Raw genomic sequence first — 24,776 nt, forward strand, 5'->3', positions numbered from 1 at the left:
CCACAGGCCCGGGTGTCTCCAGGATTAATTACCCAAGTGCCTGCAGGCTGGCGCGAGACGGAGCGATTCCCTAATACAATTTACCCTCAAATGCAATTTAATTTTCCCAAGGCCGGTGGCCGGCCCCCGTGCACCCAGCCACCTTCCCACTCCCTCCCTCCTGCCTCACCCCTCTTCCCTTTCTTCCTCCACACGAGCGAGAGCCTTTCTCCACCGGCATCCGCCTGCGCTCAAGCCATAAAATCACCAGGGGTTCGCTTAACGTCGATTAATTTTCAATTACAATTAGCAACGCCCTGTTCGGTGGCGCCTGCGAGGTTTCCTCCAGCTGGTGGTGAGTACCCGGCTCTCTCTGTGCTTGTCACCGCTTGGTGCCACCGCGGCGATAGGGGTGTGTGGCGTGGGGCCACTGGTAATTATTGGGGTAATTAAGAAGTGGGGAGCAGTGGGAGCTGCACACGCCGGGGCTCGTGCCTGGAGGGGAGGTGGCGCCGTGCTGAAGGGTGGCTGTGACAGCTTTGGCCTCGCAAGGATGTCCCCACTTTGGGCTGGGAGAGCTGGATTCGTCGTGTGGGGGGACTCTTGGAGCTGGGCTGAGACCTGGCAAACTCACTGCCCTGCTGCTCCTCCGAGCCCACTCGGACTCGGGGTGAGGCTGCACGCATTGCCAGGCGTGGGTTTTCTTTGCACCCCAAATTCCACCTTGAAGCACCCCTGGGAACGATGCGCCCATGTCCCCACTGGTGCCACCCCGCCCTCGGCGTCCCTGGGGCTGGGGGCACAGGAGAGGGGGCTGGGTCGGTTCTGGGCTTTACCTGCTTTGGAAGTATTAATTAATACCGACAGGAAAGGTGTGGGAGCCCCATCCCTGCTCAGCTGTTTGTGTCATCATGTCACACTCCTAATGTCTTCATCCGGCTGCAGATCCGGAGAGGGTTCAGGTGATGCCAAGGAGGGAGTGGGGGGCATCTGTACCCCCCAACCTTCCCCCCATAAATCCAACCTGACCAAAACTATGATGCTCACCCCGCTGCAGTCTCGTCATCACTGCCACTTAGCTTTGGTTTAGCTCTGGGAGGAGGAGAAAGCCTGAAAGGGACATTTCATGCCCATCACAGGTAACTCCCACCACCTTGTGGGGCACCACCAGGACTCAGCAGCATCTTGGGGGACACAAAGGGGCTTTTTTTGGCTCCTGCCCACCTCCACCACCCTCTCTTCCCCATGTGCCACGATAACAGGGTGTGATGGGGAAAGAAAACTCAAAAGCCACAAAGCAATCCGAAAGTGTCCAGAAAAAAAACCTCAAAAGCGACCAAAATCTCACAAATGTGAGGAACATGTGGGCAGCAAGAAGGACGGAGAGGGACAAAGCAATACAGAAAGGTGGAGAAGGGATGAAAGCTCTACTGGGAAGACGTAGTGAGCTGGGAGGGGATAGGGAGGAAGATACTAGTGGGGGTTTTTAGGTGGTGGCAGCACGATGCTCCCCTGAGGAGAAGGCTCGAGAGTCCCTTTGGCTATCGGCCACTGCCACGAGTGATCCGGAGCAGAACAGAGGGACCGAACCAATCTGGCAGAGCAGAAAAATGAATGAAAATTGAATTCCCCCAGGAGCAGGGGGTGGAGGGAGCTGTTAGCCGGGCTGAGAGATAAATCAGAGCGTGCTGGAGAGGGGGAGAGCGAGACGCCTGCCAGCAGCAGTGGAATAATCAGAGAAAATAGGTTGGAAATGCAAAGCGGTGGGACAGGGACACCACGGAGCAGAGTCTGTCTGTCTGTCCATCCAGCTAAGCTTCTCCCTGCGGGAGAAGTAAAATCTGCTTTAGGGACCTGGCTTTCTGCATTCCTGGGCTGGGAATTGTGCTCCAGCACTGCAGGGAGGATGGAGATGCTGGAGGGGGACGGTGGCTCCTGCCCCAGGGGTCTGGGGAGCGCAGGTGGCCGGGGGCGACCGGGGCCTGGATGGGCTTAATGCACTTAGGAGCAAGTGCTTGATTTAATGGAGAAGGGGAGGGAATGGGATGAAAGGGGATGGGGATCTGATTTTGGGGCTTGATGAGCTGTGGGGGGTGGTATCACTCCTACAATGAGTGCACACCGGTATCTGCCCAGTGGTGTGAGGGGGGTCGCTGGTAGAATGAAGCTTTGGGATTAAAAAACTCCTTTTTTTTTTTCCTAAGAAAAGATCAGGCTTAATAAATGTATTACACTTCATTACTTTCATTTTTTTAAACATTTATATTTTTCAACTGCTGGCACATCCCACCCATAACTTTCCTGAGGTTCAGTTTTTTTCGCTTGGGAAAAGCCTCTTCCCGGTTCACAGTTCAGCAGGGAATTGAAAACACGGGAAGGGCAGCGGGCGGCTGCGCTCTCTGCTGCTTGAGTACCCTTCCCTCCCCTCCCAGTGCCGCCGCGGGGCTGTCTGGCACTGTTGTCCCCAAGCTGGTGATGCTGTGAGCATCAGGAAGGGCAATGCTCGAGACACTCTTCCAGCTAAGTTTGGCTGTGTTTTGGTGAGCGTCATCGCTCGTCCCTTTGCCGTCAGGTTCCTCTGGTTTTGCTTTGGTGGTGTGGGCTTGTCCCGGGGTTTTCCCTTGGCAAAGCTCTGTGAGGGTCATAGAATCATAGAATAGTTTGGGTTGGAAGGACTTTAAAGCTCATCCAGTTCCAACCCCACTGCCATGGGCAGAGACACCTCCCATGGGAACAGGGGCTCCAAGGCCCATCCAACCTGGCCTGGAACACCTCCAGGGATGGGGCAGCCACAGCTTCCCTGGGCAACCTGGGCCAGGGCCTCACCACTCTCATGGTGAAGAAATTCTTCCTTATGTCCGGTCTAACTCTGCCTCTCTCCAGTTTATCCCCATTGCCCCTCATCCTATCCCCACAAGCCTTTGTGAACAGCCCCTCTCCAGCTTTCTTGTAGCCCCTTCAGGTACTGGAAGGTCTCCATAAGGTCTCCTCAGAGCCTTCTCTTCTCCAGGCTGAACAACCCCAACTCTCTCAGCCTGTCCTCATACGGGAGGTTCTCCAGCCCTCTGATCATCTTTGTAGCCCTTCTCTGGCCCTCTTCCAACAGCTCCATCTCCTTCTTATGTTGAGGATTCCAGAACCGGACGCAGTATTCCAGATGACATCTCAGATCCTTCTGGAAGCTGTGGTTACACCAAGCCCTGGGTGTGCTGCAGCACTCCGGAGCTGGGTTGGCTCTTTCCGTGCCCAGACGTGTTCCTGGGGGAGCTGGGGTTCCCCATGGGGGTTACCAGCCGCTGGGAAATAACTCATGTTGGTGTAAAGGTGGTGTCCCGGTGTCCACCAGAGCTGGGGAAGGTGCCTGCCCAGCTGAGCTCCCAATCTCAGTTCAAGTAACAAGTGTCAAGACAAGAGGAAACGGCCTCAAGTTGTGCCAGAGGAGGTTTAGGTTGGATATTAGGGAAAATTTATTTACTGAAGGAGAGGTGAAGCACTGGACCAGGCTGCCCAGGGAAGTGGTGGAGTCTCCGTCCTTGGAGGGGTTACAAACATGTAGCTGTGGCACTTTGGGACGTGGTTTAGAAGGCTCGGTGATGTTGGGCTGGCGGTTGGACTGGATGGGCTAAGAGGGCTTTCCAGCCTTAATGATTCCATGATTCTAAGGTTCAGGGCTGGGGCTGTGCCTGAAGTGGGGACTTGCCACCACCTCCCATGGATCACAGAATCATGGAGTGATTTGTGTTGGAAGGGACCTCAAAGCCCATCCAGTTCCAACCCCTCTGCCATGGGCAGGGACACCTCCCACTGGATCAGGCTGCCCAAAGCCCATCCAACCTGGCCTGGAACACCTCCAGGGATGGGGCAGCCACAGCTTCCCTGGGCAACCAATGAACTGTGCCTCATCACTCTCACAGGAAAACATTTCTTCCTGAAGTCTCATCTCAGTCTCCCCTCTTCCAGGGTAAACCCCTTCCCCCTCGTCCTACACCTGCACTCCCCAATCAAGAGCCCCTCCCCAGCTTTCCCGGAGCCCCTTCCCACACTGGAAGCAGCAGGAGCTCTCTGACCCCAACAGTGGAGACATTTGGCTCTTGGCTCTCTCCCAGCAGTGCTGTCAGACAGAGATCCGCAGCCTCGAATGGAGCCATGGTTGTGACAGCACGATGTCGCGATAGCACAATATCGCCATAGCATGATGTCATGGCAGCAGCATGATGTCTTGATGTCACAATGTCATGATAGCATGATGTCACGGCAGTACAATGTCCTGATGTCACAATATCGCAGCAGCACAATGTCATGGTGTAATGATGTTGCGATAGCATGATGTCACAGCAGCATGACGTCATGATAGTGTGATGTCGCAGTAGTGTGACATCATGATGTCATGATGTCCTGATGTCACAATGAACAATGTTGCGGTAGTGTGATGTCATGGCAGCACAATGTCCTGATGTCATGATGCCCTGATGTCACAATGTCACGATAGTGTGATGTCATGGCAGCACAATGTCATGATGTCATGATGTCCTGATGTCACAATAATGTGATGTCATGGCAGCACGATGTCCTGATGTCACAATGTCCTGAAGCCATGATGTCACAGCAGCACGATGTCCTGTTGTCCCGATGTCGCGTTGTCGCGATAGCACTGGAGCCCCAGGCCGGTCCCTGCCCCTGGGGCGCCCCAAGCCCCGCCCCTTCCCCGCAGCCCCCGCCCAGGCTCACCTCAAGCCCCGCCCCCTCGCAGCAGACCACGCCCCCCTCCCGCGCGGATTGGTCCCACACTTCTCGCCCCGCCTCCAACCGGCCAAACTCCGCCCATCCTCCCTATAAGCCACGCCCCCTCAGCGGCGGGACGGGCTGCGATTGGCCCGCGGCGGCAAGCCCTGCCCCCCGCGGGCGCTGACGTCAGGCGCGCTCCCCGCGGGGGGAATGAATGGGCGGCGGGCGGTGCGGGCGGGCAGAGCTGCGGCGGCGCGGGCGGCACCGGCACCGCCCGCGGGACACGGCACCCGCACCGCCCGCGGGACACGGCACCGGCAGCGCGGGACACGGCGCCCTCCCGCCTCGGGGCCCCCCCGGGCCAATAAAATGATGCAAAGCTCCGCGCTCGCTGCCGAAGGGGCTGTCAAGGGGCTTCCCGAGATCCTCGGTGTGCCGGTGCAACGTAAGGACGCGCTTCGCTTCTCCCCCCGCGCTCCTCTGCGGGCTGGGCAGGTGCCTCCCGCTCCGCCGGGCGGGCTTGTCCCACTCCTTCCGTTATTTCCCTCACCCGCGTAGAGCGGCGTTAATAGACGTGAAAACGAGGATCGGAGAGCGGTGTCCCGGGGCGGTGCGGGGCGGGGCTGTGTGGCTGTGTGTCCGTCTGTGTGCGGGGCTGTGTGTCTGTGTGTCCGTCGGTGTCCGTCTCTGTGCGGGCTGTGTGTCTGTATGTCCGTCTGTATGCGGGGCTGTGTCTCTGTGTCTGTCTGTGTGTCCGTCTCTGTGCGGAGCTGTGTGTCTGTCGGTGTGTGGGGCTGTGGGGCTGTGTGTCTGTGTGTCCATCTGTGTGCGGGGCTGTGTGTCTGTGTGTCCGTCTCTGTGCAGGCTATGTGTCTGTGTGTCCGTCTGTGTGTCGTCTGTGTGCGGCGCTGTGTGTGTCCGTCTGCGTGCGGGGCTGTGTGTCTGTGTGTCCATCTGTGGTGTCTGTGTGTCCGTCTGCATGCGGGGCTGTATGTTGTCTCTGTGTCAGTCTGTGTGTGCGAGGTGCGGGTGTCTGTCTGTCTACGTGTGTGCAGGGTGCGTATTTGTGTCTGTCTGTCTGTCTAAGTCTGTGAGTGTGCGAGGTGCGTATGTATCTGTCTATCTGTCCGTCTCTGTGTATGTGCTCTGTGTCTGTTTGTCTGTCCGCGGAGTGCATGTGTGTGTGTGTCTGTGCGTGTGAGGGGTGGGTGTCCGTCCGTGTGTGGGGTGCATGTCTGTCTGTCCATCCGTCTGTGTGCGGGGTGCATGTGTCTGTCTGTGTCTGTCTGTCTGTGTCTGTCCGCAGCTCTCCAGTCCTCTGATACCGTTTCTCGCGTTTCTCTCGGGCGAACGGCGGCGGGAGGGCGAGTTCCCGGGACGGGGAGCCCGGAGCGGGTCCCCCCCCGAGCATCCCGTGTGCGAGCATCACCCGCGGGCAGCGCGCTCCTCTCGCGGGGGGCGTGTGAACACATCGGGAAAGCACTCACCTCCGCGGGGACGAGTGTGTGTGGACCCCCGCGGGGGCTGGACCCGCCAGTGGGAGCCGTGGGGACCCTCAGACCCCCCCGTTTCTCTGCCCTGAGCGGGGGGGACCCGTCTGCAGGCACATCCCGAGGGATGCAGGGAGGGGGTGGCAGTGGTCCAGAGTGTCCCCGGGGCTGCTGGGCCAGGGCTGCAGCGGGAATTATTATTATTATTATTATTATTATTATTATTATTATTATTATTATTATTATCATCATCATCATCATTGTAATTATTATCATTATTATCATTATTATCATTATTCCCTCTCCGTTTGCAAACGGTTTCCGAGAACCGGCTGACCCCTGCGGGCCCAGAGGGAGGGAGTTGCCCCCCAGGGGAGCCAAGTGATGCTCTGCCCCCCCCTCCATCCCCCGGGGCACCCGAAAAACTGAGCGGTGGGATGGGATTCCCAGTTTGCGGGATGTCAACCGGGAGAGCCCGGCCGGAGGGGGGGTGGGGGGGTGGAGAAGCTGCATTTCGGGGGATACCCCGGGGTGGGAAGTGCTCTTCCTCTTCTCCCCCCCACCCCCTTTTCTCGTTGTCCCCGGAGCCTCCCCCGCCGCTCCGTGCCCCGCATCCCCCCCCCCCCCGAACCCCCCGCCTGGCTGTCATTCGTTTCCGTGGGTGTTTCCGCAGGGATTGAAGCCGGGGGGGTGGGGGTGGAATTGTCCCCGTTATCCCTCGGCTGCCGGACCGCGGCGGGTGCAGACGGGGTCGTTCAACCGCAGCAGAGGGGAAGAAACCCCACCACCACCACCACCCACCGGTGGGACTGTGCAGGGATGGGGAGGGTCCATCCTTCCCTCCATCCCTCCATCCTTCCATCCCATCCCCCGGCCGAATCCTGACCGTCCACCGATCACACTTCGGGTTCCCAGTCCCAGGGTCCCTTGTACGGCCCCGAAACCCCACGGACTTAAAGAGAATCGAGGTGCCTAAATGGTCCTGGGAGCTGCAGCCCCCGGTTTGGGTGACACCACCTCCCCAACCCCTTCTACTGCGGTTTCTGTGCTCGCTGACGCAGATCAGGAATTATCAGAAAATAATCCAACGAGATATGGTTGGATATGATTATTATTATTTATTTAAGCGCCGAAATAATTAACGACAGGAATAAACCGGGTGAGGGTGGGCTGCTGTTTAAGTTTCCATCGCTCTGGCATTCTCCTGCTGCTCCAGCGGGTTCCACAGCGTTTACACGGCTCCGGGCCTGATCCTGCTCCGTTTATACCCATGCTGGGCTCCCCGGGCCCAAAAGGCATCGCCTTTGGGCAGGAAAAACCTTCCCAAAGCGGGGTTCAGCTCTGGGGTCACCCCCAGCTCCACCCTGGCAACACCTCGATATTTCATCCCGTGAAAACACTCGAAATTCCGTTTCTCATCGCTGTTCAGTCGCAGATTTCCCTCTCCCTTCACTCAGCCTCCCGCTCTCAGCTCCAGCATCCCCCGCCAGCGGGGCTCGGGGCAGCCGAGCCGGGGGGGAATCGCCCCCTCTCAGCTCCAGCTTTGCAGAGAGCCGCGTTAAAAACGATAATTCCCGGTATTATTTATGAATATTGTTTTGCACATCTCGCCGAAGGCAAAACTTCTGCCAAAGCCACGGGAACGGTGCCCGGGTGCCGCCAGGCTCTGCCCGAGGCGCCGGGGCCGCGATTGATTCATCGCCGCTGCGAGCATCGTTTATCAGCGCTGCAGAGAAATGAAGCGGAGGGGTTTTTTTTTGCCTGTGAAGGAATGAGGTTTCCTCATTCCTCAAAATGAAGCTTTTTCGGGGGTCCCCGCTTCGGGGAGCGCTTGGGGCGGTGCTGGCCCCGCACAGCCCCCCCCCCCCCCGCGCCCGCTTCTGCTAAGGGATGAGCCCTTCGCCTTGAAAGAGGGGGGGAAACCCCCAATCCGAAGCAGGGGGTGGGTTGCGGGCTCCCGGTGCCTGGCGGGGGTGTGGGGCGGGCAAAGCATCCTGCCCGGCTTCGCCCCCGCCCCGGCTCGGGGGGGTTTGCCGGCTGAGGGATTTCTGAAGCCTCCTACGAGTTCGTTTCGTTTCCTTCCTTCCTTCCTTCCTTCCTTCCTTCCTTCCTTCCTTCCTTCCTTCCTTCCTTCCTTCCTTCCTTCCTTCCTTCCTTCCTTCCTTCTTTTCATCTTTCCTTCTTTCCACCCTTCTTTCCTTCTTTTATCTTTCCTTCTTTCCATCTTTTATCTTTCCATCTTTTCCATCTTTCTTTTCCTTCCTTCCTTCCTTCCTTCCTTCCTTCCTTCCTTCCTTCCTTCCTTCCTTCCTTCCTTCCTTCCTTCCTTCCTTCCTTCCTTCCTCCTTTTTATCTTTCCCTCTTTCCTTAATTAATCTTACCTTCTCTTATCTTACCTTCTTTTATCTTTCCTTCTTTTATCTTTCCTTCTTTCCATCTTTTATCTTTCCATCTTTTCCATCTTTTCCTTCCTTCCTTCCTTCCTTCCTTCCTTCCTTCCTTCCTTCCTTCCTTCCTTCCTTCCTTCCTTCCTTCCTTCCTTCCTTCCTCCTTTTCATCTTTCCCTCTTTCCTTAATTAATCTTTCCTTCTTTTATCTTTCCTTCTTTTATCTTTCCTTCTTTTATCTTTCCTTGTTTTATCTTTTCTTCTTTCCATCTTTTCCATCTTTCTTTTCCTTCCTTCCTTCCTTCCTTCCTTCCTTCCTTCCTTCCTTCCTTCCTTCCTTCCTTCCTTCCTTCTTTTCCTTCCTTCTTTTCCTTCCCTTTCTTTTCCCTCTGTTTTTCTTTCTTTCTTTCCTGTCGGGAAGAATCGGGGATGGAGCGATGGAGCCGATAAACGCCGGTAACGGCTGCCGGAGCGCCTCTCTCCCCGCCGGTGCCCCGGGGATGAAGGGGGGACCCGGGGTGGGGGGGCGCGGATTGCAGACCCGCTACGGGTTTTAATGCGAAAGGGCCAAATCCTGCTCGGGAGGCGCGGAGGAGGCAGCAGGGATGCACAGGAGCAGTGCGGTCCCCGAGCCGGGGACATCCCCGGGGGTGCGGCTGACCCCCCCCTTGCACTGAGGCTGCTGCATCGCTGGGGGGTCCCTGGGTCCCCTCGAACCCGCCTGCATCCATCAAACCCCCGGAGGGAGCCAGCCCGGGGTGCAGGGCAGCACCGCAGCACCGCAGCGGTTTTTTTTCCTCTTAGAGCGGAGAATTTAGCTCAAAATGAAGCGGAGTAAACGCGAGGCTTTTCCGCAGGGAGGGCAGCGCGGATCCCCCCCGCAGCCCCCGCTGCAAAGCAGAGCGCAGCGCTTGGATTGAGGGTATTTTTCTCCCTGCGTGCACTGGGCAAACCAGTAGGTGAACTGGGAGACCCTCTTGGGACCTCTGCAGAGCCCCATTATTATTATAATTATCATTATTATTATTTAGTTTTCTCCGCTTTTTTTTCTCCATATCTTTCCTCTTTTATTTCTCCACCCCTTCTTTCCTGTTTTTTCTCCCCTCTTTCGTTCTTCTTTTCTTCCCCCTTTTTCTTTCCTCTTTTCCTCCCTGACCTTTCTTTCCTTTTTTTCCTCCCCTGTTTCTTTCCTCCTTTTTCTCTCCTTCTTTCCTCTTTTTTTCTCCTCGTTCTTTCCTCTTTTTTCCTCTCCCTTCTTTCCTCTTTCCCCCTCTCCTTTTCTTTCCTCTTTATTCTCCCTTTTCTTTCCCCTTTTTTTTCTTTTTCTTTCCTCTTTTTTTTCTTTTTCTTTCCTCTTTTTTTCCTTTTCTTTCCTCTCTTGTTCCCTTTTCCCCTCTTTTTTCTCCTTTTTCTTTCCTCTTTATTTCCTTGCCCTCTCTCTTTCCTCTTCCCCCCTTTCTTTCCTCTTTTTTCCTCCCACTTCTATCCTCTTTCCCCCTCTCCTTTTCTTTCCTCTTTTTTTCCCTTTTCTTTCCTCTTTTTTCCTTTTCTTTCCTCTTGTTCTCTTTCCCTCTTTTTTCTCCCTTTTCTTTCCTCTTATTTTTCCTTTTCTTTCCTCTCTTGTTCCCTTTTTCCTTCTTTTTTCTCCCTTTTCTTTCCTCTTCCCCCTTCTTTCCTCTTTTTCCTCCCCTTCTTTCCTCTTCCCGCTCACTCCTTTTCTTTCCTTTTCCCTTTTCTTTCCTTTCTTCTCCTTTCTTTCCTCTTTTTTTCTTTCTTTCCTCTTATTTTCCCCTTTTCTTTCCTCTCTTTTTTCCCATTTCCCTCTTTTTCTCCCTTTTCTTTCCTCTTTTTCCCATTTTCTTTCCTCTTTTTTCTTTTCTTTCCTCTCTTGTTCTCTTTTTCCCCTCTTTTTTCTCCCTTTTCTTTCCTCTCTTTTTCCCTTCTCCCCTCCTTTTTCCCTTTTTCCTCCTTTTTCTCCCTTTTCTTTTCTTTCTCCCTTTTCTTTCTTTTTTCCCTTTTCTTTCCTCTTTTTTCCTTTGCTTTCATCTTTTTTCTCCCTTTTCTTTCCTCTTTTTTCCTTTGCTTTCATCTTTTTTCTCCCTTTTCTTTCCTCTTTTTTCCTTTGCTTTCATCTTTTTTCTCCCTTTTCTTTCCTCTTTTTTCCTTTGCTTTCATCTTATTTTTCCTTTTTCTTTCCTTTTTTTCCCCTTTCTTTCCTCTTATTTCCCCTTTTCTTTCCTCTCTCTTCCCCTTTTCCCCCTTTTTTTCCTTTTTCCCCCCTCTTTTCTTTTTCCCCTTTTCTTTCCTCTTTTTCCCCCCCCTTCCCCCTATCTTTCCTCGTTTCTTCTCTTTCCTCCCCCATTCCTCTCTAACCCCCGCGCAGTGTTCCGCCCGGGACAGGCACGCGGTGCCATCGCTGCCCATCACACACAGACCCACCCGGGCGCGTTCTCTTCGTGCCGTTCATTTATAAACCCATCGGAAGTCAGAAAAAAAAAAAGACACGACCTCTTGTTACAAACCCATATTTTCCTCTGCAAATTCGAGGCAGACACTATTATTATTATTATCATCCGCTGCAGCTGTTTGCTCGTTGAAAAGAAGCCGCGTCGCTGCCTTTGCGAAGGAGAAACTGTTTGTTAGCGCCTGAAAATGAGTATATATGTATAAACCGGTCAATATACGCGTGTATTTATACACATATGTTTAGGCACAGAACCGTTTCTACCCTTTAAGGAAGGTGCGCCGCTCTTTCTGGTGGTGATCTCCGCTCCGACCCCACTGGGGACAACGATTTTCCCGTCGCTCCCAAACCGGATTAACAAACGAACCCCTGAAAACGAAGCCGGTGCCACCCTGAGCGCCCCCGGGGAGCGAGAGGAGAGGAGGGACCCGCGGCAGCTCTGTTCTTTGGGGGGTTAATTTATGGGGGTGTTGTGAAGGCGACACGCGCTTAAGCGGCGGCAGAGAACGCGCTTTGGGCTGAGACTGTCGCACCTCCGAGCGCTGAAAGGAGCCGACAGCACCCCGGGCGCCTTTAAAGAGTGCTGGGGAAGGCTGTCTTTTCTCCCCTCTTTCTTTCCTCTTCCCTTCTTTTCTTTCATTTTTTTTCCTCCCCCTTTCTTTCCTCTTTTTTTTTCCACTCCACCTTTCTTTTCCTTTTTCAGCTCTACCTTTCTTTTCACTTTTTTCCTCCCCTTCTTTCCTATTTTTCCTCCCCCTTCCTTTCCTTTATTCCTCCTCACTTCTTCCCTCTTATTTTCTTCCCTGACCTTTCTTTCCTGTTTTTTTTACTCCCCTTTCTTTCCTTTTTTCCCCCATTCTTTCCTCTTATTTTCCTCCCTGACCTTTCTTTCCCCCTTTTTTTCCTCCTTTCCTCTTTTTTTCTCCCTTTCTTTCCTCTTTGTCCCCTTCCACCTTTCTTTCTTTTTCCTCCCCTCTTCTTTCTTCTTTTTTTTCCTCCTCTTTCCTCCCCCTACTTTTCTTCCCTTTTTTCTCTTCTGGTTTCGTTCCATTTTTCCCTTCCACCTTTCTTTCCTCTTTTTTCCTCCCCTCTTCTTTCCTCTTTTTTTTTCTCCCCTTCTTTCCTCTTATTACCTCCCCCCACTTTTCTTTCCACTTTTTCCTCCTCTCCTTTCTTTCCTCTTTTTTCCTTCTCTCTTCTTTCCTCTTTTATTCCTTCCCTACCATTCTTTTCTTTTATTCTTCCCGCACCTTTCTTTACTTTTTTCTTTCCTTCACCTTTCTTTCCCTCTTTTTCCTCATCCACTTTTTTCCTCTTTCCCCCCTTTTTCCTTTCTTTCTTTCTTTCTTTCTTTCTTTCTTTCTTTCTTTCTTTCTTTCTTTCTTTCTTTCTTTCTTTCTTTCTTTCCTTTTGTTCCCTCTCCCCTTTCTTCTTTCCCCCCTCTCCCCGTTCTGTCCTTCTTTCCCCCTCTCCCCTTTCTGTCCTTCTTTTTTCCCCTTTCTCCCTTTCTTTCCTCTTTTTTTCTCTATCCCCTTTCTTTCATCTTTCCCCCCTCTCCTCTTTCCTCCCCCTTTCTTTCCTCTTTCCTCCCCCTTTCTCCCTTTCTTTCCTCTTTTTTCCCTATCCCCTTTCTTTCATCTTTTTCCCCTCTCCTCTTTCTCCCTTTCTTTCCTCTTTCCTCCCCCTTTCTTTCCTCTTTTTCCCTATCCCCTTTCTTTCATCTTTCCCCCCCTCCTCTTTCTCCCTCTTTCCTCTTTTTTTCCTTATCCCCTTTCTTTTCCCTTCCTCTTGCTCCCTTCACCTTTCTTCCCTCTTCCTCTCATTCTCCACACACACACACACACTTTTCCCCCTCCTCTTCCTCTCATTTTCCACCCCTCTTTCTTTCCCCCCATGTTCTGGTCCCCATTCCCAGGGTGGCTCAGCCTCTGCCCCCTCTCCCGGCCCTGGTGTGGGGGGACACAGGGACAGGTTCCTTCTCCGGCTCTGCTGAGCCCTGAGCGCGGAGGCCGCTTTTCCCACGGCTCAGGAACAGCTCTGCCGCTTCATCTGGGGACACCAAAGCCCCCACGAGCCGCAGCACCCGTAGCAGTGCATAAAAAAGAAAATTAAACACCTCCCCCCTCAATATTTACTGTCAGCCGCGAGACGGAGGCTGCCCTTATGCATAAACATCTCTCTCGCTCGTACGCTCGGGCACGGTGGTGGGGTTTTTTTTTCCCCCCCCCAGAATCAATCTTCTTTCATGCGTGTGTGTCAGCGTTATGTGCATGGCTTTTACCGAGCAATCTTCTCCTGCAGACTTTTACAGCACCTCCCGTTTATTCTGAACTATGGGCAGACAGAGAGGGAGATAAATATCCATCTCTCCGTATCTATAGGAGCTGCCCATCCATACGCAGGCGTTGTACCGGAGTCTGGATGGCCGGGTGTATGTCTTGCCTTAGGAAAAAGCCCTCCTTTTCCAAGCATCCTCCCGCAGCACGGGTGCTGTAGGAGAGGGCTGGATCTGCCGTCCATGGTTATCGCCGCTGTGATCCAGCATGGCCTTGCCTCAGCCTGTGTTTTCCTCCCAGCTGGATGGGAGAAAGCGGGTGGAAATGTGCCGTTCCCATCGCATGAAGGGTTCTGGGGACCAAATACCTTGGGGAGATACAAGTGGGCGGCTTGTGGTCCTCGGAATGCAGCAGCTGTGGAGGGGAAGAGATATTTGCCGTGTGGGAAAAGGTTCTGCAGGTGGGATGGAGATGGTGGGAGTCTTTCAACTCTGGGGTCACAGCTGAGACCCCGTGAGCAAATCCCTGCCTCACCCCAGCAGCCCGGCCCTTGGTGGCCATAGGGAGAATCATAGAATCACCAGGTTGGAAAAGACCTCTTGGATCACTGAGTCCAACCATTCCTATCTGAAATGAGCCTTGTGCCTGGTTGGGGGGTGTGGGGGGCAGTAGGATGTCATCCAAGAGAGAGGCAGTGAAATGGGTGGCAGGGAGCAGGATATGGCCTGGAAAAGGCGATGCAGGAGGGAAAAGCATCACATGTGTGTCCATGCACGGCGGGATTGTGGGCTTGGTTAGCCGAGAGGGTTTTGGTAAAGGCTGGCAATGGGAAGACGCGCGGGGACACCGGCGAGGGGTGACAGCTCATCACCCCACAGAGCCCCAGCGTGTGCCACCGGCCGTGTGGGATCCCCATGGGGAGCTGACTCTGCTCTTGTCTCCATCTGTCTCGCCACCCTCCCCAGAGATCCCCCAGTGCGCCGGCTGCAACCAGCACATCCTGGACAAGTTCATCCTCAAGGTCCTGGACCGGCACTGGCACAGCTCCTGCCTCAAGTGTGCCGACTGCCAGATGCAGCTGGCCGACCGCTGCTTCTCCCGGGCCGGCAGCGTCTACTGCAAGGAGGACTTCTTCAAGTGAGTACAGCTTGGGGTCACAGCCCCCCGAAAGCGGCGTCTCCCACTCGCGAAGCAGACAAACCCTCAACCTAGTTTGAAGTGTAATTTCTCCAAACCCATCATCTCTCTGTTTTCTTCACTGTGGGAACAAAGGGAATGTTGCTGTTTTACAGGCTGGAAGCTGTTGGGTGGGATTTAATCTTCTTAAAGCCCCCCCAAACCTCCTTGATGCTCCCGTCCCTCCCCTGTGCTCTTTCAGACCCTTCTGGCAGAGCGGGATGTGAAGGTTCTGCTGCAGCCCCAGCTTTGCTCGGAGCTAGAGGGCAGGAGAAACCTGCTCAATCCCGCTCAAGGCAGCAGCAGCAACACTGCCTGCTCCTGCCCGAGCCTTCACCCTCCTTGCTGGAGTTTGCTGATGCCGCATCTCTCCCTTTCCCCACACTTTTTGTGCTTTTTTTTCCTCCCATGAGGGTAAAAACCTTGTTTGATTTCATTACTAGCTACCTCCGATGCCCCAGCCTCGGTGTTTCCCTGCTCCCATGGGACAGGACAACCTATTTGCTGTTAGAAATGGACTTTTCAGCAGGGATGCTCTCATCCCTGGCTGCTGCTGGAGGAATGTGGGATGGCAGGGATTGCTTCACCGGGGCTCGGCACCACTCTGGGGGTGCTGAGTTGCTGTGAAGGATGAGGGATGGAGATGAGGATGCTGCTTCCCACCTGCTGCAGGGAGGAGGGCTGGATCCTGGCCGGTGGGTGCCTTTGGCTGCCTGGTTGCAGGTGATGTAGCCCAGCCAAAAAGGACCTGCTACACCTTGGGGACAGGAGCCACCTCCCCACACCATCATCTCTCACATTGCACACCGTCATCTCTCGCACATCCCTGGCCGTGCCGGCTCTCCCCTCACCACCCACAGCTGGCACGGCCAGGTAAACCAACCCACAGCGATTACACCCCGTGCTAATCCCCGGGCAAGACTTTCCCTGCCTGCCTGCCCATCCCCAGGCTCTCAGGCCTCCTACGTGTTCTCCCCCCCCCACAGCCATCAGGGCCAAAAATGCATCTTGGATTTCTCCTTCCCAGCTGCCACGGTCAAAGCAGCCGCTACCACCTGGGTAATAACATTTCACTTCTGATATTTTTTTCCAGCCTATTAATCTCCAAGTCATTTAAATAGTCACCCAAAAGGTGCGGGTAATCAATGTTAATTAGAGTTGAAAGATCAGCGACTTTCTTAGATGAGGTCCTGCCTGGATTATTTGGTGCCAATCAATAGCATCTCGCCACTCATTCAGGCACTCGCCTCACCTTTCTTTCAACTGCTCATTGATTTCAGGGGAGGTAACCTGTGGAGGATGTGAGGGTTTAAGGCCGCCTTCAAAGGCAGGTTTGCAATGCAGGAATTGCTTCTGAAAAGATAGGCTTTTTTTTTTCTTTTTAATTTTTGTCTTTTATTTCCTCTCCCCCAAAATCACAGCTCTTGGTCCCTGGCCACGGGCAGCTTTGTCCTGGGTCTGGCTGTCCCCACGTGGTGTGGAAACACCCTGGGATGATGGGGTTGTGCGTTAAAAATGGCTTTAATTGTGTTTGTGTGAGGGAGGGTGGAGGGCCAGAGGAAGGATGGGGGATGCAGAGCATGCACTGGCTCAGCCCTGGGCACAGGAAAGCATCGTCTGTCTGTCCTATCCCTCCCTCTGTACATCCATCCCTCCATTCCCTTCATCCCTCTCTCTCTCTATCTCCTATGCCTTCATCTCCCATCCCATTCCTCCATCCCTTCATTCCCTTCATCCCTTCATCCCCCCCTCCTCTCTCTGTCTCCTGTGCCTCCATCGCCCATCCCTCCATTCCCTCTATCCCTCCCTCTCCCACACAACACAGGGAGAGCCGAGGCTTCCCCAGCAGATATCCGGAGACTCTCCTTTTAGGGTACAAGACCAGAAAATGAGACAAGACAGGTGTTCCCTCTTGTCCTTCTGCTTCCCAACACCCCTTTGGGCAGCAGCTGAAGTCACTCTGCCACCACTGCCACCGGTGCCCGATGCTGCTCCCTGGGTGACACCTGGGTGACTCGAGGACCCAGCCTTGGTGGCCGTGCCCTGGACAGTGTGAGGGCATGGGCAGCCGCGGGGCTCACGGGGTGTTTTTGCATGGCTGGGGGACCTTCAGCCCTTGGGAAGCAGCAAGGGATGTCCGAACCCCCCAGGCACCCCGAGCTCTCGCTGCCCACCCCTGCAGCCTTGGGGCAGGGGGCAAAAGGGCTTGGCTTCTCCTAGGCTGCCTCCTTCTAAAAGGATTGCTCCGTTCAAGGTTTATTCTGGTGACTTCGCTGCTGCTGCAGTGCCAGGATGGCTCCGCAGAGCCCCTGTGCTCTGCTGATGGGGTGTTTAGGGGCTCTGGGGGAGCAGGTGAGACCCAGCAGAGCCCTTGTGGTGCTGGTGGGAGGTGAGGACAATCCCATCAATCCCAAAGCCCATAAGGCTGTTGCTGAAAACACCGGCGGAGTATCCCGTCATTTTTTAGTTTCTCCTGAGCTGCCGCGACCTCATTGAGTGCATCAGCCTTGTGCCATTACTTCCATTTCCAGCGAGTGTTATCCGGGTGTTACGTAGGGCAGCTCCACCCCACTCAACTCGTGGGTGCACGCACAGCAGTGGGTACCCCAGGCTCTCTGCAGCAGCGAGTGAGACGCGCTGGGCGACTCTCTTGCTTCTTGCGAGCTCCTTGAACACTCCTTGTCCCATTCTTGCACGCTCCTTGCGTGCTCCTTGCATGTTTCTTATCCCATTCTTGCATGCTCCTTTCATGTTCCTTCCAGGCTTCTTGTCCTATTCTTGCATAGTCCTTGCACGCTCCTTCCACACTTCCCGCACCATTCTTGCATGCTCCTTGCACGCTCCTTCCACACTTCCTGCACCATTCTTGCACGCTCCTTGCACGCTCCTTCCACACTTCCTGCACCATTCTTGCATGCTCCTTGCACACTCCTTCCACACTTCCTGCACCATTCTTGCACGCTCCTTCCATGCTCCTTCCACACTTCCTGCACCATTCTTGGACGCTCCTTGCACGCTCCTTCCACACTTCCTGCACCATTCTTGGACACTCCTTGCACGCTCCTTCCACACTTCCTGCACCATTCTTGCACGTTCCTTCCATGCTCCTTCCACACTTCCTGCACCATTCTTGCACGCTCCTTGCACGCTCCTTGCACGCTCCTTCCACACTTCCCGCACCATTCTTGCACGTTCCTTGCACGCTCCTTCCACACTTCCTGCACCATTCTTGCACGTTCCTTGCACGCTCCTTCCACACTTCCCGCACCATTCTTGCACGCTCCTTGCACGCTCCTTCCACACTTCCCGCACCATTCTTGCACGTTCCTTGCACGCTCCTTCCACACTTCCTGCACCATTCTTGCACGCTCCTTGCACGCTCCTTCCACACTTCCTGCACCATTCTTGCATGCTCCTTGCACACTCCTTCCACACTTCCTGCACCATTCTTGCACGCTCCTTCCATGCTCCTTCCACACTTCCTGCACCATTCTTGGACGCTCCTTGCACGCTCCTTGCACGCTCCTTCCACACTTCCCGCACCATTCTTGCACGTTCCTTGCACGCTCCTTCCACACTTCCTGCACCATTCTTGCACGTTCCTTGCACGCTCCTTCCACACTTCCCGCACCATTCTTGCACGCTCCTTGCACGCTCCTTCCACACTTCCTGCAGCATTCTTGCACGCTCCTTGCACGCTCCTTCCACACTTCCTGCACCATTCTTGCATGCTCCTTGCACGCTCCTTCCACACTTCCTGCACCATTCTTGCACGCTCCTTGCATGCTCCTTCCACACTTCCTGCACCATTCTTGCACGCTCCTTGCAGCCTCGCGTGGGGCCATGCCTACCTCAAGCCAGCACGCCCTACACACCCGTCGGGCTGTCATTATGGTGTAAGAGCCCCATCATTCTGCATTAATCTGGGATTCATCATGCTAGCGGGGTGGTGTAATTAATTTATTTGGTATTAATGTGGATGAAATATGTACTGTCCTTGCAGGGGAAAAATCAGGCAGCCTATAAGCATTAGTTAAAAGAACCATTAAAATCAAACCTTCCTCAGCTCCATTAGGCTGGTCTTTCACACTGAAGAAGATAAAACCCTGCCGTGTGAAGTGTCATGCATAATTATGTTGATCGCTGGTTTAAACTCTGCCCTGTCCCCACCCCATCTCGGGTGAAGCCCACCTCGCCGTGGGGCTCAAGGGTCGCCCGCTTCTCCTTGCAGGCGTTTCGGGACCAAATGCACGGCGTGCCAGCAGGGCATCCCCCCCACCCAGGTGGTCCGCAAAGCCCAGGACTTCGTCTACCACCTCCACTGCTTCGCCTGCATCATCTGCAGCCGGCAGCTGGCCACGGGCGATGAGTTCTACCTGATGGAGGACGGGCGCTTGGTCTGCAAGGAGGACTACGAGACGGCCAAGCAGAACGGTAGGCAACCCAGCAGGGCTGTGGGGCAGGACGGCACGCCGAGGGGTGCCCGTTGGTCACACCAGGAGGACCCGCTGAGGGCTCTGGGGTGGCTGGTTTTGGGGTTTTTCCCCAGCAGGCAGTGGTTTGGGGTTGCTCACGCTGCTGCTCTTGGGGCTGGTACTGGCTCCTTCGCTTGCAGACGACTCCGAGGCGGGTGCTAAGCGGCCCAGGACCACCATCACGGCCAAGCAGCTGGAGACGCTGAAGAATGCCTACAAAAACTCCCCCAAGCCCGCCCGGCACGTGCGGGAGCAGCTCTCCTCCGAGACGGGGCTCGACATGAGGGTGGTGCAGGTGAGGGCACCAGGACGCCCCTCTCTACTCTGTCCCTTAGCCAAGGAGGACGAGGCTTGGCTGGGCTGCAAGGGCACTGGGTTTCAGGGGTGCAGGGGTGACAGCGGGTGCGGGTACTGGATTGCAGGGCTGTCAGTCTTCAGAGATTTCAGGGGTATTAGGGGACATGGGTGCCCAGGAACTAGGTTGCAGGGATGCTAGGGCGCTGGTTTGCATGGATGTGTGGGCGCTGGGCTGCAAAGGTGCTGGTGCGCGGGGTTGTAGGTGTGCTGGGGTGACGGGGTGACGGGGTGTTGGCCTGCGGGGTGCCTGGGTGCCGGCTTGCTGGGTTGCAGAGGTGTTAGGTTGCACAGAGGCTGACATGAGAGACTGCAGGGGTGCTGGCACGCAGGGCACCCAGGAGCTGGGTGGCAGGGATACCAGGGAGCAGAGGTGCTGGTTTGCATGAGTGTGTGGGAGCTGGGTTGCCAGGGTGCCGCGGTGCCAGGGTTCTGGCCAGGTGGGATGCAGGGGTGTTGGCATGGGGGGTTGCAAGGCTGCTGGCATGCTGTGATGTGGGGGTGGCAGGGTGCTGGGCTGGGGTTTGCACGAGTGTGTGGGAACTGGGTTGCAGGGGTGCTGCCCTGCTGGACCCCAGGCGGGCCAGGATGCAGAGGTGCCTGGGAGCTCCGTAGCAGGGATGCTGACGGGCAGGGGTACTGCTCTGAGTGGATATGTGGGAGCTGGGTTGCACGGGTGTGGACATGCAGAGTTGCAGGAGTGCGTGGCTGCCAGTGTGCCAGGGTGTTGGTCTGTGGGGTGCATGGGTGCTGGTTGCATGGATGCTGGCGTGCAGGGCTGCAGGAGTGCCAGAGTGCTGGGTGGCAGAAGTGCAGGGATGCCGGCATATGGGGTGTAGGAGTGCTTGGGTGCTGGTGTGATGGTGTGATGGGTAGCGTGGGTGCTGGGGTGCTGGGTGGCAGAGGTGCTGGGTTGCATAGGTGCTGGGTTGCATAGGTGCTGGGGTGCTGGGTGTCAGAGGTGCTGGGTTGCGTGGGTACTGCGGTGCTGGGTGCCAGAGGTGCTGGGTTGCACGGGTGCTGGGGTGGTGGGTGGCAGAGGTGCTGGGTTGCATAGGTGCTGGTGTGCTGGGTGGCAGAGGTGCTGGGTTGCATAGGTGCTGGGGTGCTGGGTGGCAGGGGTGCTGGGTTGCATTCGTGCTGGGGTGCTGGGTGGCAGAGGTGCTGGGTTGCATGGGTGCTGTTGTGCTGGGTGCCAGAGGTGCTGGCATGCAGAGGTGCCAAGGATGCTGCGGTGCCATTGCCATCCCCATTTCCCGCCCCAGGTGTGGTTCCAGAACCGCAGAGCCAAGGAGAAGAGGCTGAAGAAGGATGCGGGGCGGCATCGCTGGGGCCAGTTTTACAAGAGCGTCAAGCGGAGCCGCGGGAGCAGCAAGCTGGAGAAGGAGAGCTCGGCCGAGGACTGCGGCGTCAGCGACAGCGAGCTCAGCTTCCGCGGTGAGCGGGGTGCCAGCGTGGGGCGGGAGGGTATTGGGGCTCCCCCCTGAGCTGACCCCCAACTCTGCTCTCCCCAGCAGAAGACCAGATCCTCTCCGAGCTCGGCCACACCAACAGGGTTTACGGCACCGTGGGGGACGTGGCGGGCGGACAATTGCTGAACGGCAGCTTCCCCATGGAGGGGACGGGACATTCGTACCAGGACTTGCGGGACGGCAGTCCCTACGGCCTCCCCCAGTCGCCGTCCTCCATCTCCTCGCTGCCGTCCCACCCGCCCTTGCTCAACGGGCTGGACTACGCCATGGATGGCAACCTGGGGCTGGTGGCCCACGGGGCGCAGGGGGTGAGCCAGACGCTGCGGGCCATGGCCGGGGGGGGCCCCAACTCCGACATCTCCACGGGGAGCAGCGTTGGGTACCCAGACTTTCCCACCAGCCCGGCCTCTTGGCTGGACGACATGGATCACCCCCCTTTCTAAGCGCCGCTCGCCCCCCCCGCCCTGGCCCCCCTCGCTCCCCACCCAGCCCACAAGCGCAGCGCCGAGGGCACGCGCCGGAGCTTGACCTTTCCAGGATTTCCCATGGGAATCAGCCCTGGAGGGCTGGAAAGGAGGGAGGACGACCGGGGAGGCTGTGCCGAGGCGGGGGGCACGGATGCCTTTGGGTGTAAGCACAAGAGAGGTGTCGGCACATGGGACGCCCGGCGAGGAGCCCGGCGCAGGGCTGGGGCGCGGTGGGATGTGCGACGGCACGAGCCGGCAGGAGGAAGGACAATCAGGGATGGCAGAGTCCATCCTGGCACCCGTGCCAGCCCCGCACCTGCTCCTGTTGGGCACCGCTGCTATTTTCAAGAGTTATTTTTCGATATGGAGTTGAAACGCGACTCGGCGCTGCCCGGAGCCTCCGCAGAAAGAAAAGTCTATATTGTAACAGGGTTTATTTTAGCGAGGCCGGGGCCGTGTCCAGGCAGAGCTGCTGCCCGGGGGTGATGCTTCTCACTCCTGGAGCCGTGGAAGTGGGGCTGGGATTCATCTCCGGGCGTGCAGGAGCGCTTACGGTGCATCGCTGCGGTTTTACCTTGGTTGTGCACTGGGGAGGAATTAAAATAGAGGAATTGCTGCAAGTGCTGGGGGAAGGCGGGTGGGAGAGGTGGGGGGTGTGTGCTCTGAGGGTATTGCAAAAGAATTCCCCCAGAAAGGAGTAAGAAGAGGTTTCATGGTGGGAACTGGAGGGGACGGGGGTGGGTGAGCCCTGGCAGCAGTTGTCCACCTCCTCCGGCACCGCGGGGCCGGCGGGACTGAGGGTGGGTACAGGCAGCTGGGGAGGACACGGCGGGGTTTGGCACAGCCTGTGCCCACCCTACATCACCCCCTTTCTCAAAACCCACATCCCTGGGCTCGTGCCGGTCCCTGCCCACCTCCCCGGCACAGCCTGCACTCCCTACCCTCGCCAGGCTGGAGGCATTCAGCCTGATGGATAAAATCCATCCCCACGCTTGCTGCCCGGGGTGCCCAGCTCTGGCCTCAGGGTCCCCGCCATCCCCTCTGATTCTGGGGTGATGCTGATGTTCCCAGGCTGCCCTTAAGCAGATCCAGTCAACCGGCTGCTGCCAGAGGCTGGGAGGGTAGGAGGCTGTGAAAGTCAAGAGGAAAAAAGAATAAAAATTGAAAAAAAAGAAGGCCACAGAAGAAAGCACATGGCCGGGATGCCCCTGCCCCTCCTTGCCCCCTGGCTGGGTCGCCCCCGCTGCACCCACGTGCCTCCCTCCTGCCTCGGGTGCTGCTTCGTGCCAAGCCCTCAGCCTCCCCAGGCACCGCGGCGGCTGGCAGGGAGAGGGATGGGGGCTCGCTGCTCTCCATCCCCCTTGGACAGGCCAAACACCGCCCTGCTCCCTTCGCTGTGTAAATTTTGTACAGTTCCAGAAAGTGAGAGTCTTGTTTCCTGGGGTAAAACGAAGGAAAAAAAAAAAAAAAACCCAATGAAAATAATAATAATAAAAAAATATCAAAGAATAAAACCTTATTTATTGCCATGTCTTTGGGGAGAAAGGACAGTCCCCCCTCCAGTCTTCTCAAACTTGGGCCTGGGGCGTTGCTTTTGTACCCTGCCTCCTGTGCGTTGGCATGAGATGTGTACGGTCACCCCCTCGCCTCGAGGGAAAGCGATGTCAAATAAACTCGGGATGCTCTTTAGCGGCTGCCGTCTTTGGGGTTTTCTTCCTCCGTGGGCTGCCAGTGCTCACCAGCGGCATCGCTTGCTCCGGCACCGTCAGCTCTCGGGGGGGTCAGGATCCCCCCGGTCTTGTCCGGATGGAGCCGCCTGCATCCTTGGATGGGTGGTCATCGTGCCCTGACTTTTAATCAAGAACGGAGAGGTGGGTGGGTTTGGGGCGGGCATCTCCATCCCTGCACGCGGCACCTCGAGATGCTGCAGCTTTCCTGCCATCATGCAGCAGTGCGGGGGGACCGCGGGCGCCCACCACCATCGCCAGCATCCTACCGCAGGTGAGATGGAAAAGCCATGCTGGAGTAAGGGGGACAAGCCCCTCCACGGGCACCGGTGTGTTGGCTTTCTATATTTTAATCATTTTAACATTTAATGCTTCTCAATTAAAGTGATTTCCTGGAGTAGATGCCAAGCTTAGGGCGAATGCACATTAACCACTTTCTGTATCGGTAGTTAAAGGCACCGAGGGATTTAAACGGCAATCCGCAAGGCTGCTGGGGAAAGGTTTGGCTGAATAAAGCAGATTATAAACAATAATATATGTCTTTCTCATTTGTGTGGGGTATTTTTACCCCCTCTCCCTATTGGTTTTTTTTTTTTGTTTGTTTTTGGAAAGGCTCCAACCTCACAAACAGACCTAAAGTGCTATAAACATCTCCAGGGCTGAGCGCTCAGCCCCCACATGTGCTCGCTGAAAGCTTTGCTACTGCTTTTCACCCCTGCTTTAAGAGAGATTTTTTTGTTTTATTACCCAGCGTGTCCATCAAGGCCGGCAGTGGCTGCGCATTACGGCATTGCCCAAGGGTGGCCTCGCATGTCCCTAACCTTGATGCTGACGCCCCCATTCTGAAGCCAGCAGAGCAACTCCGTACGGAGCACCGCAGTTTTGGGTCTGGCATCTTTGCTTCATCCACACCGGGATGCAAACGCGGCTGGTGCTGCTGACAGCACCCACTGCCCCTGCTGCGTGGTGGCTGTGAGGACACCAGCCTGCAGGTCCTCTTGGTGGGGTGAAGCCAAAGCCACCACGGTCCTTCCTTGAGGGTCAGTTGCATTGATTCCATTGAGTAAGCATCACCCCACAGGGAGTCTAAACGTTGAAACTTGGCACTTGCTGCCCAGCGTTAACGATCAGCAGCAGCTTGCTTCACGCCTCTCTGCAGCCAAGCTCCTGCCAGCTCATTTCACCAGCCCCCTGTCACAACTGGGCAGCAGAACACCCCCCAACACACAAGGGCTGCACACAGATGCATTTGATTTTTTTTTTGCCATCCACACTCCATTGAGGAGTTTCTTTGGGATGTTCATAGGGATCAAGCTTTGGCCTCAAATTTCCTACTGCCTTCAGAAAAAGCTCCAAAGAGGTTTTTTTTTGCCAAAAATACGGAGCCCATCACTGCAGCTTCCCAGCTCATCAGACCCCTCCAATATCAAATTAACGGCAAACAAGCTGATGCGGTCAATAAAAGGGCCCGTGCAGTCCATTAACTTTCCCAAACCATTTTGTCCCCATCACCGAGCCTGTCCCGTGCCTCCCCTGCGTGATCCACACCACAGCGATGCTTTGGCTGCTGGCAAGCGGTCGAGCCAGTGCAGCAAACTCCATCAGAGTTAGCAAAAGCTGGCAGGAGCCAGCAGCCACCGTGAGGGGCCAAGACCCACGTGTGCCTCCTGCCCAGCCAGTCCTCAGTAGAGGGAACATTCCCATTTATTTCCCTGAGGCTGCATACGCTGCAGAAAGGACTTGATGGCAAGTAGCTTCCTGCCACAGTGATGGAGATTTCCTAA

At 55.7% G+C, this 24,776-nt stretch overlaps 1 protein-coding gene across 1 annotated transcript; it reads left to right on the forward strand.

Moving 5' to 3' along the window:
• The first annotated feature begins 4,934 nt into the window (after positions 1 to 4,934).
• On the forward strand, positions 4,935 to 23,127 carry LHX4 (LIM homeobox 4). The gene is given in 7 exon segments (XM_054073729.1): positions 4,935 to 5,149; positions 14,287 to 14,458; positions 18,729 to 18,988; positions 18,991 to 19,082; positions 19,085 to 19,267; positions 20,592 to 20,763; positions 20,844 to 23,127. Coding segments are annotated over 7 exon segments (1,353 nt in total). The 5' UTR covers positions 4,935 to 5,073; the 3' UTR covers positions 21,242 to 23,127.
• Positions 23,128 to 24,776: the final 1,649 nt, after the last annotated feature.

This window comes from Cuculus canorus, chromosome 8 (genome assembly GCF_017976375.1).
Source record: "Cuculus canorus isolate bCucCan1 chromosome 8, bCucCan1.pri, whole genome shotgun sequence".
In the NCBI taxonomy this organism is placed as follows: Eukaryota; Metazoa; Chordata; class Aves; order Cuculiformes; family Cuculidae; genus Cuculus; species Cuculus canorus.